The sequence below is a fragment of the Sinocyclocheilus rhinocerous genome, unplaced genomic scaffold, assembly GCF_001515625.1.
Source record: "Sinocyclocheilus rhinocerous isolate Xijiao unplaced genomic scaffold, SAMN03320098_v1.1 scaffold429, whole genome shotgun sequence".
Taxonomy (NCBI): domain Eukaryota; kingdom Metazoa; phylum Chordata; class Actinopteri; order Cypriniformes; family Cyprinidae; genus Sinocyclocheilus; species Sinocyclocheilus rhinocerous.
Window position 1 is genome coordinate 1,184,793 of NW_015665829.1, and position 12,676 is coordinate 1,197,468.

General features: G+C 38.0%; 1 protein-coding gene across 1 annotated transcript; it reads right to left on the minus strand.

Moving 5' to 3' along the window:
* Nucleotides 1-425: 425 nt before the first annotated feature.
* Nucleotides 426-10,314, minus strand: LOC107731553 (thrombospondin-3b-like). Its single transcript, XM_016542669.1, has 21 exons — nt 10,129-10,314; nt 9,153-9,255; nt 8,313-8,339; nt 8,118-8,200; nt 7,832-7,883; nt 7,583-7,731; nt 6,128-6,265; nt 5,968-6,042; nt 5,696-5,848; nt 5,355-5,465; nt 4,903-5,010; nt 4,574-4,733; nt 4,372-4,490; nt 3,525-3,577; nt 3,122-3,315; nt 2,620-2,798; nt 2,424-2,472; nt 2,085-2,281; nt 1,280-1,452; nt 1,024-1,163; nt 426-883 (listed from the first exon to the last, which is right to left on the minus strand). Exons 1-21 carry the CDS (start codon nt 10,312-10,314, stop codon nt 834-836), a joined length of 2,499 nt encoding a protein of 832 aa, XP_016398155.1. The 3' UTR covers nt 426-833.
* Nucleotides 10,315-12,676: the final 2,362 nt, after the last annotated feature.

A 12,676-nucleotide genomic window follows, 5' to 3' on the forward strand; every position in this document is an offset into this window, starting at 1 on the left:
TCACATTACATGAAAACACTGGATAGCATTAGAGAGCATAAATCATAACAGTACTGATTTAGACTCGTTTTATTCTATTAACATTTAAAGTATAACACAATAGATCTGTGAATTCTTTTAACTTGTTACTGGCATACTCTTGTCTTGCTTATACTGCTGCGGCTCCTAATCTCTCACCATTTCAAATCACCAATTGGGTTATGTCTGTGCTAAAGCATTTTTGTAAATGCCCTTATTTAGTTTCTTCAGTAAATTCTTGCAGCACACTGCATGGCAAATATGTAGTAGAGCCCTGTCCATGGTACTGAAATGACCAAAACCTCACAATCGGTCTCTTTGGATGAAAGAGGCTTTGTGAGGAACGGGATGGGAAAACCATGAGAAAAGTGCTGAATCACTGAATCAAGACAACACATTATGGGGTTTACAATGAAACACGACTGTGCATATGTTTCATGGACAAACGTCTGTGAACACATTTTTATTAACAATGTTTGCAAACCGTCAAATTCACAGTCAACTTATTTAGTCATTTTTTTACTGCCTGCATTATTTTACAACCTTATTAATTGCTTATTTGCTTTTAAATCTTTAGAACATTTATTCCATTAGCTTTATATTTAAGGGTTTGTTGAGTAAACAATTTTTCCTATACCACACCATAATACTCATGTTGGTGCACAATGCAAACTTGCGCTGTGTAGTTTATAATTCTGATTTAGAATTGCACAAGATAAAAAACTAATTTCAATCATTATCTCTTCCTACCACTCCAAACACACACATATACACAAGCACACATGTAGACATAGCTTCTTGAGATGAGGGGATGCTTATGTCCTCACATTCATCTGCTTCAGAATAAAGTCATCTGGGATGGAATCTGTGCGATATACAAAAAGTGAGTCAATCTGAGAAACTCAAACACTGTATCTGAACTGCATGTGCTCAAATGTCCAAACAAAAACAACTGTCAAATTGACCCTCAGATACTCAGAATGCTTCTCGAATCATGCTGCTTACCATTGCATCTATAGCCGAGATTAGACCATATGACGTTCTCCTGAGAGAAGCAGAAGACGCCCAGCCGCCCTCCTCTCATAGTTGTGTCTATCACGACTCCTGAATCTGCCACTAGGGCTGTACCTTCATACAATCTTAATCTACACCATAGATATTGAGAATACAGTCAGAAAACTTTTTCCGAGATTTAGTAGTAAGAGATATACAGTACTTGTTTTGTGTATCTCTTAAAGTTTAAAGTCAGATTAGCTCTCACCGTATGTAGCCCACCTGTGGGCGGTGAGTGAGGTGCCAGCGATAGGACGTTCTGTCCTTCCAGCCCACATTTCTTGGGTCCTTCCAGAGCAAAGTAACTTCCCCTGGTGTGTCTCCTGTGTGCCACAGGGCATTACGCAGATACTCACCAGGACCTGTACGAGACTTCACTGCCTGGAAGAGTGAGACAGAAATTGCTTGGTGATGTTAGCAAAACCTTTAAACATGAATAGTTACATGTATACACTACTTTTATATACTATACTTTCAAATGTTTACGGTCAGCAAGATTTATTTTTTTAAGGGAAATAATACTTTCATTCAACAAGGATGCTGAATAAATTGATAAAAAGTGACCGTTTTTTAAATATTTAAAACTTTCTGTGCACCAAAGAATCCTGAAAAAAAAGTATCATGGTTTTCACAAAAATATGAGACGGCACAATTGTTTTCAACATTGAAACTACTAATGAGAAATGTTTCTTGAGGATCAAATCAGCATATTAGAATGATTTCTATGATTTCAGATTTGATCACAGGGATAAATTACATTTTAAATATATTATGACCCAATCCAATTTTCCCCTCTTTTTCCTCCACATTCCTAAAAAGTGCTACACTTTTTTACTTTCCTTTATTCAATGCTTTATTCATCTGTCACAATAATGTACTTCCCTTGCTTTGTTTTTCTCAGCAAATATTCACATTAAGTTTAGATTAACTTGCATATCATGTGCATAATTCAATTACATATTTGAATCAATTGACAGCCTTAATTTTAATTTGTATTTTGAGGTTACTCTCACCTTAAGCTGTATTCCAGGCTGAGCTGAGGCTTTGAAAGGTAAATTCTGCCAATACGTCTGTTCTGTCTGTTTCCACATTACTACATAGAAGCTTGAAGAGTCCTGATAGCCAAAGATGAAGCCCACGTAATCATCATCAGTGGCCGTGTTCACATGGATTGTGCCCTCAAAATCGACACCATTAAATGCCGTGTAGCCTAAATAAAGAATAAAGAGGTTAATACAGCCGTTGAGACACAGAGATGCCTGTCAGCCTGTTGGAAGAGAAGGAAATGTAAAAGTCACAAATGCAAGTTTTGATTTTATGGAGTCTCTATGAAAATATGTTTACATACGTACCCACAGCCAAACCAGGGTCGCTGTTCATGGTCTGCACAATCTCCATTCCCTATAAAAACACCAAAGCTGTTTTATAATTCTTCACAGACTTAGTCTACAATGAGCACAAAATATAGTAAAAGCTCAGAGACTAGCTGATAAAATAAAGGCCTAAAATTATAATTACTGTAAATGATCATTTGTGTTTAATGATCACCTTATTTAGTACCACCCAATTGGGGTCGATCTGAGCATCTCCTTCTGGGTCGAGAATGACTGTCTGGAATGCCCTGAAATCTGTCATAGTGACCTCTGCACTTTCAGGGCACGCATCCAACAAGTCAGTCACCTTATCATTGTCAAAGTCTGTCTCACACATGTCACCAACTCCATTGGCTGATGTGAGAAAAGGTACGAAACAAACATGTTCATTTCTAAATTGGATCAGTAAAACAATACATAATATGTAAGGTGTCTTTGGAAAATAATACTAGTATACTGGTTACTGCATACTAGTTTTTTTAATGAAAAGTCTGCGAAACCGCACACATTATGTATGGTCCAGATATCATCTCAAAAATAAAAAGTTGTTATTTTGCAGCTTTAATCAAATTTTGTGTAAAAACTCCAGTCAAACATCATTAACTCCAGAAGTCAGATATATTACTTTTAGTAGTATGCTAGTATGCTTTTCCAAAACTCAGAATTAAGAATCAGACCATCAGTATCTTTTTGACTGGGGTTGGGAACAAGTCTGCAGTTATCTGGGCCGGGAGGAAGGATATCTGGAATTCCATCATTATCATCATCATCATCACACTCGTCCCCGATGCCATCATTATCTGAGTCCAGCTGAGAACTGTTGGGCACTTCAGGGCAGTTATCCCGCGTGTCCTGATATCCATCACCATCCCTACACACAGAGAATCTTTTTCACTAGAGCGTTAAAGAATGAATGACAAGCAGATTGCTGAGTAACGAATCTCACTGCAAAAAGAATAATGAAACTGACATAAACCAAAAGGAAACTAACTTAATTCAAGTATAACCCTTTAAGAGAACAGTAAAAATCACTATACCTGTACTTGGGTAAAATAAGCATTTATTTACACAAGTACTTACATGTCCTTGTTTGTATCACATACATCTCCCACCAAATCGTTGTCCATATCTGACTGCAAAAACAGTAAAATATGGAAATTAATCATTGAATTCATATTTGAAAAGCAGGGTGGCTACCTGTCTCTTTGCCTTCACTGACTCAAGTGCCACTATTGTTCACAAAATCCAATCAACTTTATTTTATTTATTACATATATGCTTTTAATAATAATTATGGAAGAAATCTTGTACTTGGTACATTTAACTGATGTCATTCAAGTGCTCACCTCTTATTAGCTGAAAAACAGCAGTTAACCCTAACATGAGCTACTGCATCTGTAGTTATCCAATTTCTGAACTAGTGATGGGTCAATCATGAATGATTTGTTTTGAGTCTTCATATGTTGAGGAATATGATCAAAGTTTGCTTAAGTTGACGTGTTGTGGAACTCGTACTTAATGTGATAACATCTAGGTTATTGGGGTGCCACAAGGTTCAGTGCTTGGACCTATGCTTTTCTTGATATACACAAACTCACTGGGCACTATCATAAAAGCTACTTCTATTATGACTTCTACACAGATGATACACAGTTTTAAAAGTGAAAGTGATGTGACGTAGCCAAGTGTGGTGTCCCACATACTCAGAATTTGTGCTCTGCATTTAACCCATCCAAGTGCACACACACACTGTGAACACACACCTGGAGCAGTGGGCAGCCATTTTTGCTGCGACGCTCGGGGAGCAGTTGGGGGTTCAGTGCCTTGCTCAAGGGTCTCATCTCAGTTGTGGTGTTGAGGGTGAAAGAGAGCACTGGTCATTCACTCCCCCCACCTACAATCCCTGCCGGTACCGAGACAACCCTACCTGCAATGGATCGTTGACCTCAGGACAGCTGTCACAGGCATCACCCACACCATCTCCATCTCGGTCTGTCTGCATGGGGTTGGGTATCTTAGGACAGTTATCCAACACGTTAGGGATGCCTGTAAAAAAATAAAGTGGTGAGAACAAATAATGTGGTACAATGCCGTAAACCACAGAACAGTTAAAAGTGAATGGGACTGACCATCTCCATCAATATCATTGTCACAGATGTCTCCCTTGCCATTGCCATCAGTATCAAGCTGATCTCCATTGGGAACGTTTGGGCAGTTATCACAAGCATCGCCATAGGAGTCTGTGTCAGAGTTCTGCTGGTCCTTATTAGGGACCAGACGACAGTTGTCCTGGATACATGCAAAATTAAAATAGCTACTGCTTAGAATCTGCCCCATAGACAATTAATTTCTAAATAATAAAAAAGACATTTTCAAGTACACCAGCCCAGGTGAAAACAGTTTGGCATTGAATGCTTGTTCAAATATTTTTTAAATTTTTCACCACTTGATCAGTAACCTCAACATTTTTAATTCCATCTCCATCTGCATCCTCATCACACTGATCACCAATCCCATCTCCATCTGTGTCCTCTTGCCCAGAGTTTGGGGTATTTGCACAGTTGTCCTGCACAGGGATATTCAAATTATTATTCAATTTTTTTATTATTATTATTATTCAATGGATTATAACAAATTTATATGCATATTATACCAAAATGATTATCCTAACCGAAATTAAAGTATATATGTTTTGCTGATGGAGAACGGTCATCAGTTAAGCAGAAAACCATTCAAAGGGTTGTAAATAATGAATTGTCTAAAATGGGGCAAATTCAGTAAACAGTCATACCACTTTTTATGCATAAAACCTACTTGCAATCCAATTTAATATGTGCTATTTGGACCGGTATTACGCTGCAACATGCAATTCATTCATAGTGAATTTCCTCCTAAAAACTGAGTATGTACCGCTCTGCAGTGTTTGTCGTTGTCAATGCATGGAAGAGGGCCATCTGGGTAACCATCAATGTCTGAGTCTGGACCACAAATTTTACCATTACCTGCCCAGCCGATGTTACACTGCAAGACATAAAATGGAGAGAAAAATCAGCTATATGGACAATTCCTGGTTGTTCTTTTTTCAGTTTTTGAAAGAAGCAAAGATGTACTCCAAAACATTAAAGAATTTGTTGTCTCAGTTAAGAGCTGCATATGCTTTAAATACAAATTAATGATTTTGCATTCAACATTTCCAGGTCGGAAATTGTCAGGATTTACTATGAAGTACTATGAAGTTTTTAGATTCTCACCACACAGGAAATGTCACTGTTGCGGCCCATCACACAGTGTGCATTCACATCACAGGGCTTATAGCCCAGAGTTTCACACGTCCTGCTTACAAAACAGCCTGCAGTCTGATTACCAACAAATCCTGCTTTACACTGGCCACACTTGAACGATCCCTATGAAAAGAGAGCCTTCCGTTTCATTAGTACATTCACATTTCATTGCTTATGGCTGCTATGCAACTTGCCAATTCTAGTGTTTATTATTTATATGCAAATTTAGACAGTTTACTCACCACTGTATTTATACAGACTGAGTTGGGCACACAGGCACCAAAGTGCTCAGTACATTCGTCAATATCAACACAGTCCTGACAAATAAACAACATTCACACAGTAAAAGACTATTCACTTCAAAGTAAAATTATGTTGTAATTAGATTTTGACACATTTTACCTGCTTGTGGCTCTTGGCAAACTCAAAACCCACCCCCCTGAGTGTTGGACCAGTGAATCCTATGGGACAGGACTCACAGGTGAAGCCTTTAGCTGTGTTCACACACAACTCTGCAGAGAAACAGGGCTGAGCGGTACACTATGACAAAGACAGATATTGAGAGAGAAAAAGAAAAGTAAAGCGGAAAATTGTATTGAATTTTTTTAAATGTGCACTTGTAGCGTACTTCAAATATAATATTAATGAAATAAAAGGTTACTTACAGAGAACTTACAGAGATTACACTTTTATGTTTCTTAACACATCTAAAAAGTGCACTTTGTAATAATGTCAAATTAAGTTTTACTGTTGTAAATACAGTTTTCATCTGTTGTCGTGATTTAAAGAAATACACTTATTTTGATGTGTTGACTAACATAGTAAAGCACACGTAAAGTACTTTTTTAAAGTAATTTTAATGGTAATATTCAATATTACATTTATAGTTATATTTTAAACATACTAAATTGCAACTTCAGTGTTACAAATGTGTAATTACAAACATATTTAAATGCATGAAATACAATTACTATAGAATACATTAAAGTATATTTTGTTTTTTCATAGATGCTTGTCAGTACATTCAGCAGTGCACTTTAACCATATTTCAAAGAAAATAGAAATAATTATGAAATTACATATAAAGATGTACTTAAGTCCTAATTAAGTGGGTCAAAAAAGCACTCAGCTAATTGCATTTATTATAATATAGTATAATTCAATTGCAATTAACAGGCAATACAGTGTCTAAAGACATTACACTCAATTTGCATACAAGTATATTCTTTTAAAGTTCATTATTTCAATATTTAATAAGTACTCATTTTAAAAGTATGCTTAAAGGGTTATTTCACCCAAAACTGAAAATTAGCTTGTTATTTACCCTCAAGCCATCCTAGGTGTATATGACTTTCTTCTTTCAGACGCTCACCGGAGCTTATGTTACGCCTACTTCCTATGTCATCCGCAGGACGCCACTCCCTCGTGAACGCGCGTATGGCAGTTAGCGGAAGCTAGGGATAAAGGTTTATAAAGTTATACACAAATGCACTGCGTCGCTTCAGAAGGCCTTTATTAACCCCCCGGAGCCGTGTGGACTTCTTTTATAATGGATGGGTGCAGTTTTTTCGACTTCAAATTTTGGGCTACCATCCACTCCCATTATAAAGCATGGATTAGCCTGGACATTATTTAATATAACTCTGATTGTATTCGTCTGAAAGAAGAATGTCATACACCTAGGATGGCTTGAGGGTGGGTAAATCATGGGGTAATTTTCATTTTTGGGTGAACTATCCCTTTAAGTGGATTTCTTTTTCACAGGGGCATGACTCAGGTAATAAAATTAGTATTTTTTGCCTTAGCAAACACTAATAATAATATTAATAATAATAATAATATGCAATCTGAAGGAACCTCGTCGATGTCCTGGCAGTGTGTTCCATTTCCAGTCATGCCCTCTGGACAGGGGCCACACAGATATCCTGGGAACATCATGCTCTCCATGCAGCCCACGCCATTATAGCAGGGGTTAGGATGACATCGGGACTGAGGCTCATGGAATCCTGAGAAACAGAGAGACACACATACAGATTACCTCTATACCACAACAATCTTCAGACATGGTCTGCCATCTCCTGCCCAAGCTCTTTCTCCATCCCTTACCACACACTTGACATTCAAGAATGGTGTTTCTGATGAGAGACATCTCTTTTGTCTGAAAACACATCAAAGTAGAAAGAATTTAATTTGATAAAATGCACGGTCCCAATTAGAAACAGAAGTCTGTAATAAAATATGTCCTCCAATCCAAGCTTAATATGCAGAGACAGCTATAGTTAAGTGATTTGTAGACTGGCTTTGTGTTATTCAGTTATAGAGCTTCTGAAGACATCCAAGCCAGTTCCTTCATTCATCCTCATTCATTCATTCCTCTATGGCTTTCTCTTACCTGTTCTCTGATATCCTCTCTCAGCTCTCCCATGATCTGGTTAAAGATGATCAGCTGTCCAATCAGAGCTTTGGTGTGATCACCTGGCCATATCAGAGGCTCTTTTTATTATTATCACAGAGAGCATTACAGGCATGAAAATAATTCAGTTGCGATAGTACATTCACATATGATTGAATCTTTGTTGATATTTACCGAGGATTGCATTAATGTCACTGCCTACTGTAAAGAAACAACAGTCACATTTTATCAAATGTTTCTAGTTCAAAAACAAATGTATATATTTATACTACTGATCAAAAGTTTGGGGTTGGTAAGATGTTTAGTGTTTTTGAAAGAAGTCATGCTTACCAAGGTGGCATTTATTTGATCAAAAATACTGTAAAAAACAAAATATTGTTGCAATTTGAAATAGCTGTTTTCTATTTTAATATATTGTAAAATTTTATTTATTCCTGTGATGCAAAGCTGAATTTTCAGCATGATTACTCCAGTCTTCAGTGTCACATGATCCTTCAGAAATCATCCTAATATGCTGATTTGCTGCTCAACAAACATTTATTATTATTATGTTGAAAACAGTTGTTGTGCTGCTTCATATTTTTGTGGAAACTGTGGCACATTTTTCCAGGTTTCTTTGATAAACAGAAAGTTCAAAAGAACATTATTTATTTGAAATTGAAATATTTTGCAACATTATAAATGTGTGTATGTATCTTTTGACCATACATCATTAGACTTTTTAAAGCATCCTTGCTTAATAAAAGTATTACAAAATCTTACTGACCCCAAACTTTTGAATGGTAGTGTGTATCACATTCTCTACATTTCAAGATATGCATCATTCATTCATTCAAAATTCATGAATTGATTGAAGGACTAATATCTGTGGTATTTATTCATTGTCACAAGAGGGCAGTATGATAACATGGCAATGTTTAGAATGGAATACTATACTGTGCAGAATGTAATTTTTTAAATACAGTATGTGAAAAACATTACAAGTTCCTCTTATGCTGTAAGAATAGTGCTTACCTGCATTGTTGATAGTTGAATCTCCTTTGAATGGACAGTCAATGAGGAGACCAGCTGTTGCTAAAGAGCCTCCGAGAGCCAGTTTAACAGACTCCACTGAGCCCTAAAACATATACATATATGAAACAAACATTTATATGTTTTGTTATCCCTCTTCTTGCACACTTCACTGTTTAATATCGTCTTTTATTTGTCTTCTTTATAATTCTACTGATATGCAAACGCTTGTCATTGGAAGGACACTGACATCATTCAGCCAATTATTTGTTGTGCAAATTATTATTATTATTTTAATAATTACATGCAAACACTTTGTGCAATAATGTAGAAAATAACTTTTGTTTCTGAACATGCCATAATGACAAAGAAGGACCATTCAAAAAATCTAGGGGGCAAATATTGCCACTTACTAAAAAGTTAGTTTCTGACAATCGTTGTTTGTATGGATAACAGCTTCCATTTGCATGTTATTATCTCATTGTTTGGGCGCATTGTCTCTGAGCGCTGACTAGGTCGCTGGGGGGAGCATGAAATGAGACAATAAAGGACAATTTGGGTTCGGAATTAACGGTTTAACCGCACAGCTAACTAGATGACCACTTTATATCACCAAGAATGTGAAAGCACTGAACTTACACCATCACTTGTAAGCTAATTGTCACAATCCAAAGGAAGTCCAATGGAAAAAAAACCACAACATACAAATCGGAGTTTATATTACATTTTAAGATGTACTGTGTGATTCAAAATAAAAAGCCCACCTTTAAATTCCGACGATTCGGAGAAGTGGCCAAACGCAGCATAAAGGACAAGCAGGCTTGGTACAATTTTCCTCAATTCCATCCTCTTGAACCAAGTCCAGCAGATATTGTTTAATAAACCGATTAGAATATAATCCAGTTAAATTCCCGTTTCCCAAAGACACGAGCAGCTCAAAGCGTCCAAGAGCTTCATAACGTCACATAAACCAGCTGACCGGTTTGACCTGAACGGCCCTGAGCGGGTGAGTCTGCGGGTCCTCTGAGACTCTGCAGCGCTCAACACTTTCTATCCCAAACGAGAAACAGAAGCTGAGCTGCAGGCGACTGCAGGGGGAGAGATAACGAGCCTTGTCAATCAACTTACAAGTATTTATTGCGGCTCTCTCCCGCTGCGTCTTCATACCGCGCTGAGCTCCTCTCAGATTGAATTTCACAGCGCAAATGAAAATATCTTTGACAGTTTTTGTTTCGGAAAACTAAAAATAAATCTACTGAGTTAGGGTTTTTGTGAATGAAGCATATAGACGACAACCTGAGTACAAAATAAAGCTATGAGAAAGTTTGCATAATTTTGAGGGCGAAATACGTTGAAGCTCATTTCGCTTGTCTTATTTATTTATTTATTTACTTACGTACTTGTGTTTTAAATTGTTAAATGACATTAAAGGGATAGTTCACCCAAAAATGAAAATTACTCCATGATTTACTCCGAATCGATGCATTTATGTAAGAAAAATACCCATATTTAAAACTTGTAATCAGTAATCTCTAGCTTCTACTAACTGTCATATGCAGGTTCACGAGAGAGTGGCGTTCCAGCGGATGACGTAGGCGTAGCGTAAGCTCCGTGAGAAGTGACGAATGCGGAAGAGAAGCGGAGAGAGCAAAACAAAACACCGGTCAAAACGAGGATTTGTAAAGGAAAATGTCAGAGGACTGTAACATGCCAAGAGGAGACAGACTGGTTTTCCTTTGCTAATCAAAGGAAGCTTTGATTCCTTTGCTCCTGTAAACAGAATTTGGTTCTCGCGAGACAAGCATATTCTCGCCGGACCTTACGCTACACTTACATCATCCGCTGGAACGCCACTCTCTCATGTACGCACATACGACAGTTAGCAGAAACTAGAGATTACAGTTTATAAAGTTTTAAATATTGATATTTTTCTTACAAAAACGCATCGATTCGCTTCAGGAGGCCTTTATTAACCCCCTGGAGCCGTGTGGAGCACTTTTTATGATGGATGGATGCGCTATATTGGACTTCTTTTGGACTATTGAAAAATAACACCCATTCACTGCCATTATAAAGCTTGGAAGAGCCAGGACATTTTTTAATATAACTCCGATTGTATTTATCTGAAAGAAGAAAGTTATATACACCTATGGTTGAGGGTGAGTAAATCATGGGGTAATTTTCATTTTTGGGTGAACTATCCTTTTAAGCTTATTTTAATATTTTGTCAATGTTTTGTAGCGTCTGGGAAACTAAGGGAAACCGTTCCTGTTAGCTCACTGTTGCTATGGTTACCTCCTCAGCACTAGCTTTTGTTTGGCGCCAAAATACACGCTTTGACTAACTCGTAAATAGGCCATGTGAATGAATGAATGAAAACACAACTTATTGGTTAGCCTACATGTCAATTAAACGTTGTAGTATTTTAACAGGGATGTCGCTAGCTAGGAGGCCTAATGCAATAAACTGTACAAGGGGCCCAGAAAACCTAGCAACTGCATTTAAGGACCTTTTTTTTTCGGGACGGGGCAAAGGTAACTGTGTGTATATACTTGACTTGACAAATGTGGAAATGACTAAATGTAATTACATTACAAACCTTATCAAATGAATCTGCATATACTGTAATATGGACATATGAACACAGATGTCCTATTAGTCACCACACGTCTAGTTCATCACATTAACTATGCACATGTTCCACTAAAATCTGCAAAACAGAAGGCCACCGAATAGCCTACTCTTTTTTTATATATGTATATCTCATTTTATAATTTGAAACCTAACAAACTTGAAATGTGCTCCTTGGAGTGTTACCTTTATTTAAAACACATGCCACTTAGTTTAAGATTCAACGCAACTTCATAAACATGACAAAAATAGTTTAGTAAAACAGCTCTGCCATCGATTGCTTCAACCAAACTGAGTGACCTTGGTTGACCCACCACTGTGGTAGCAATGTTGAGTCTTTCTACTGACATCTGAAACACACTTACGTTACATACAAAACACAGACATCTCAAAACCCAGGGAAAGTGGGTGTAACGGAGTCCAGCGAGTAGGTGCTGTGCAGGTAAACCTCACTCCCCTGATCTCAAGAGACGCACTAGCGACTGACGCTAGTGGCTGCAGTCTTTAGCCTCCTTGTTAGTGCGTCCGCCTCCCATGCCGGACACCCGGGTTCGAGACCCACTCGGAGCGAGAACGAGGTGTGGCGGTGAGGACCCGGGGGAGAGGGGTTACATTGGTGCCGTGACCCGGATGGGAGTAAGGCTTAGGGGGGTGAGTGTAACGGAGGCCAGCGAGTAGGTGCTGTGCAGGTAAACCTCACTCCCCTGATCTCAAGAGACGCACTAGCGACTGACACTAGTGGCTGCAGTCTTTAGCCTCCTTGTTAGTGCGTCCGCCTCCCATGCCGGAGATCCGGGTTCGAGACCCACTCGGAACGAGAACGAGGTATAGCGGTGAGGACCTGGGAGTGAGGGGTTACATTGGCGGCAGCAATTTTTAACTAAATGTTGAACTTG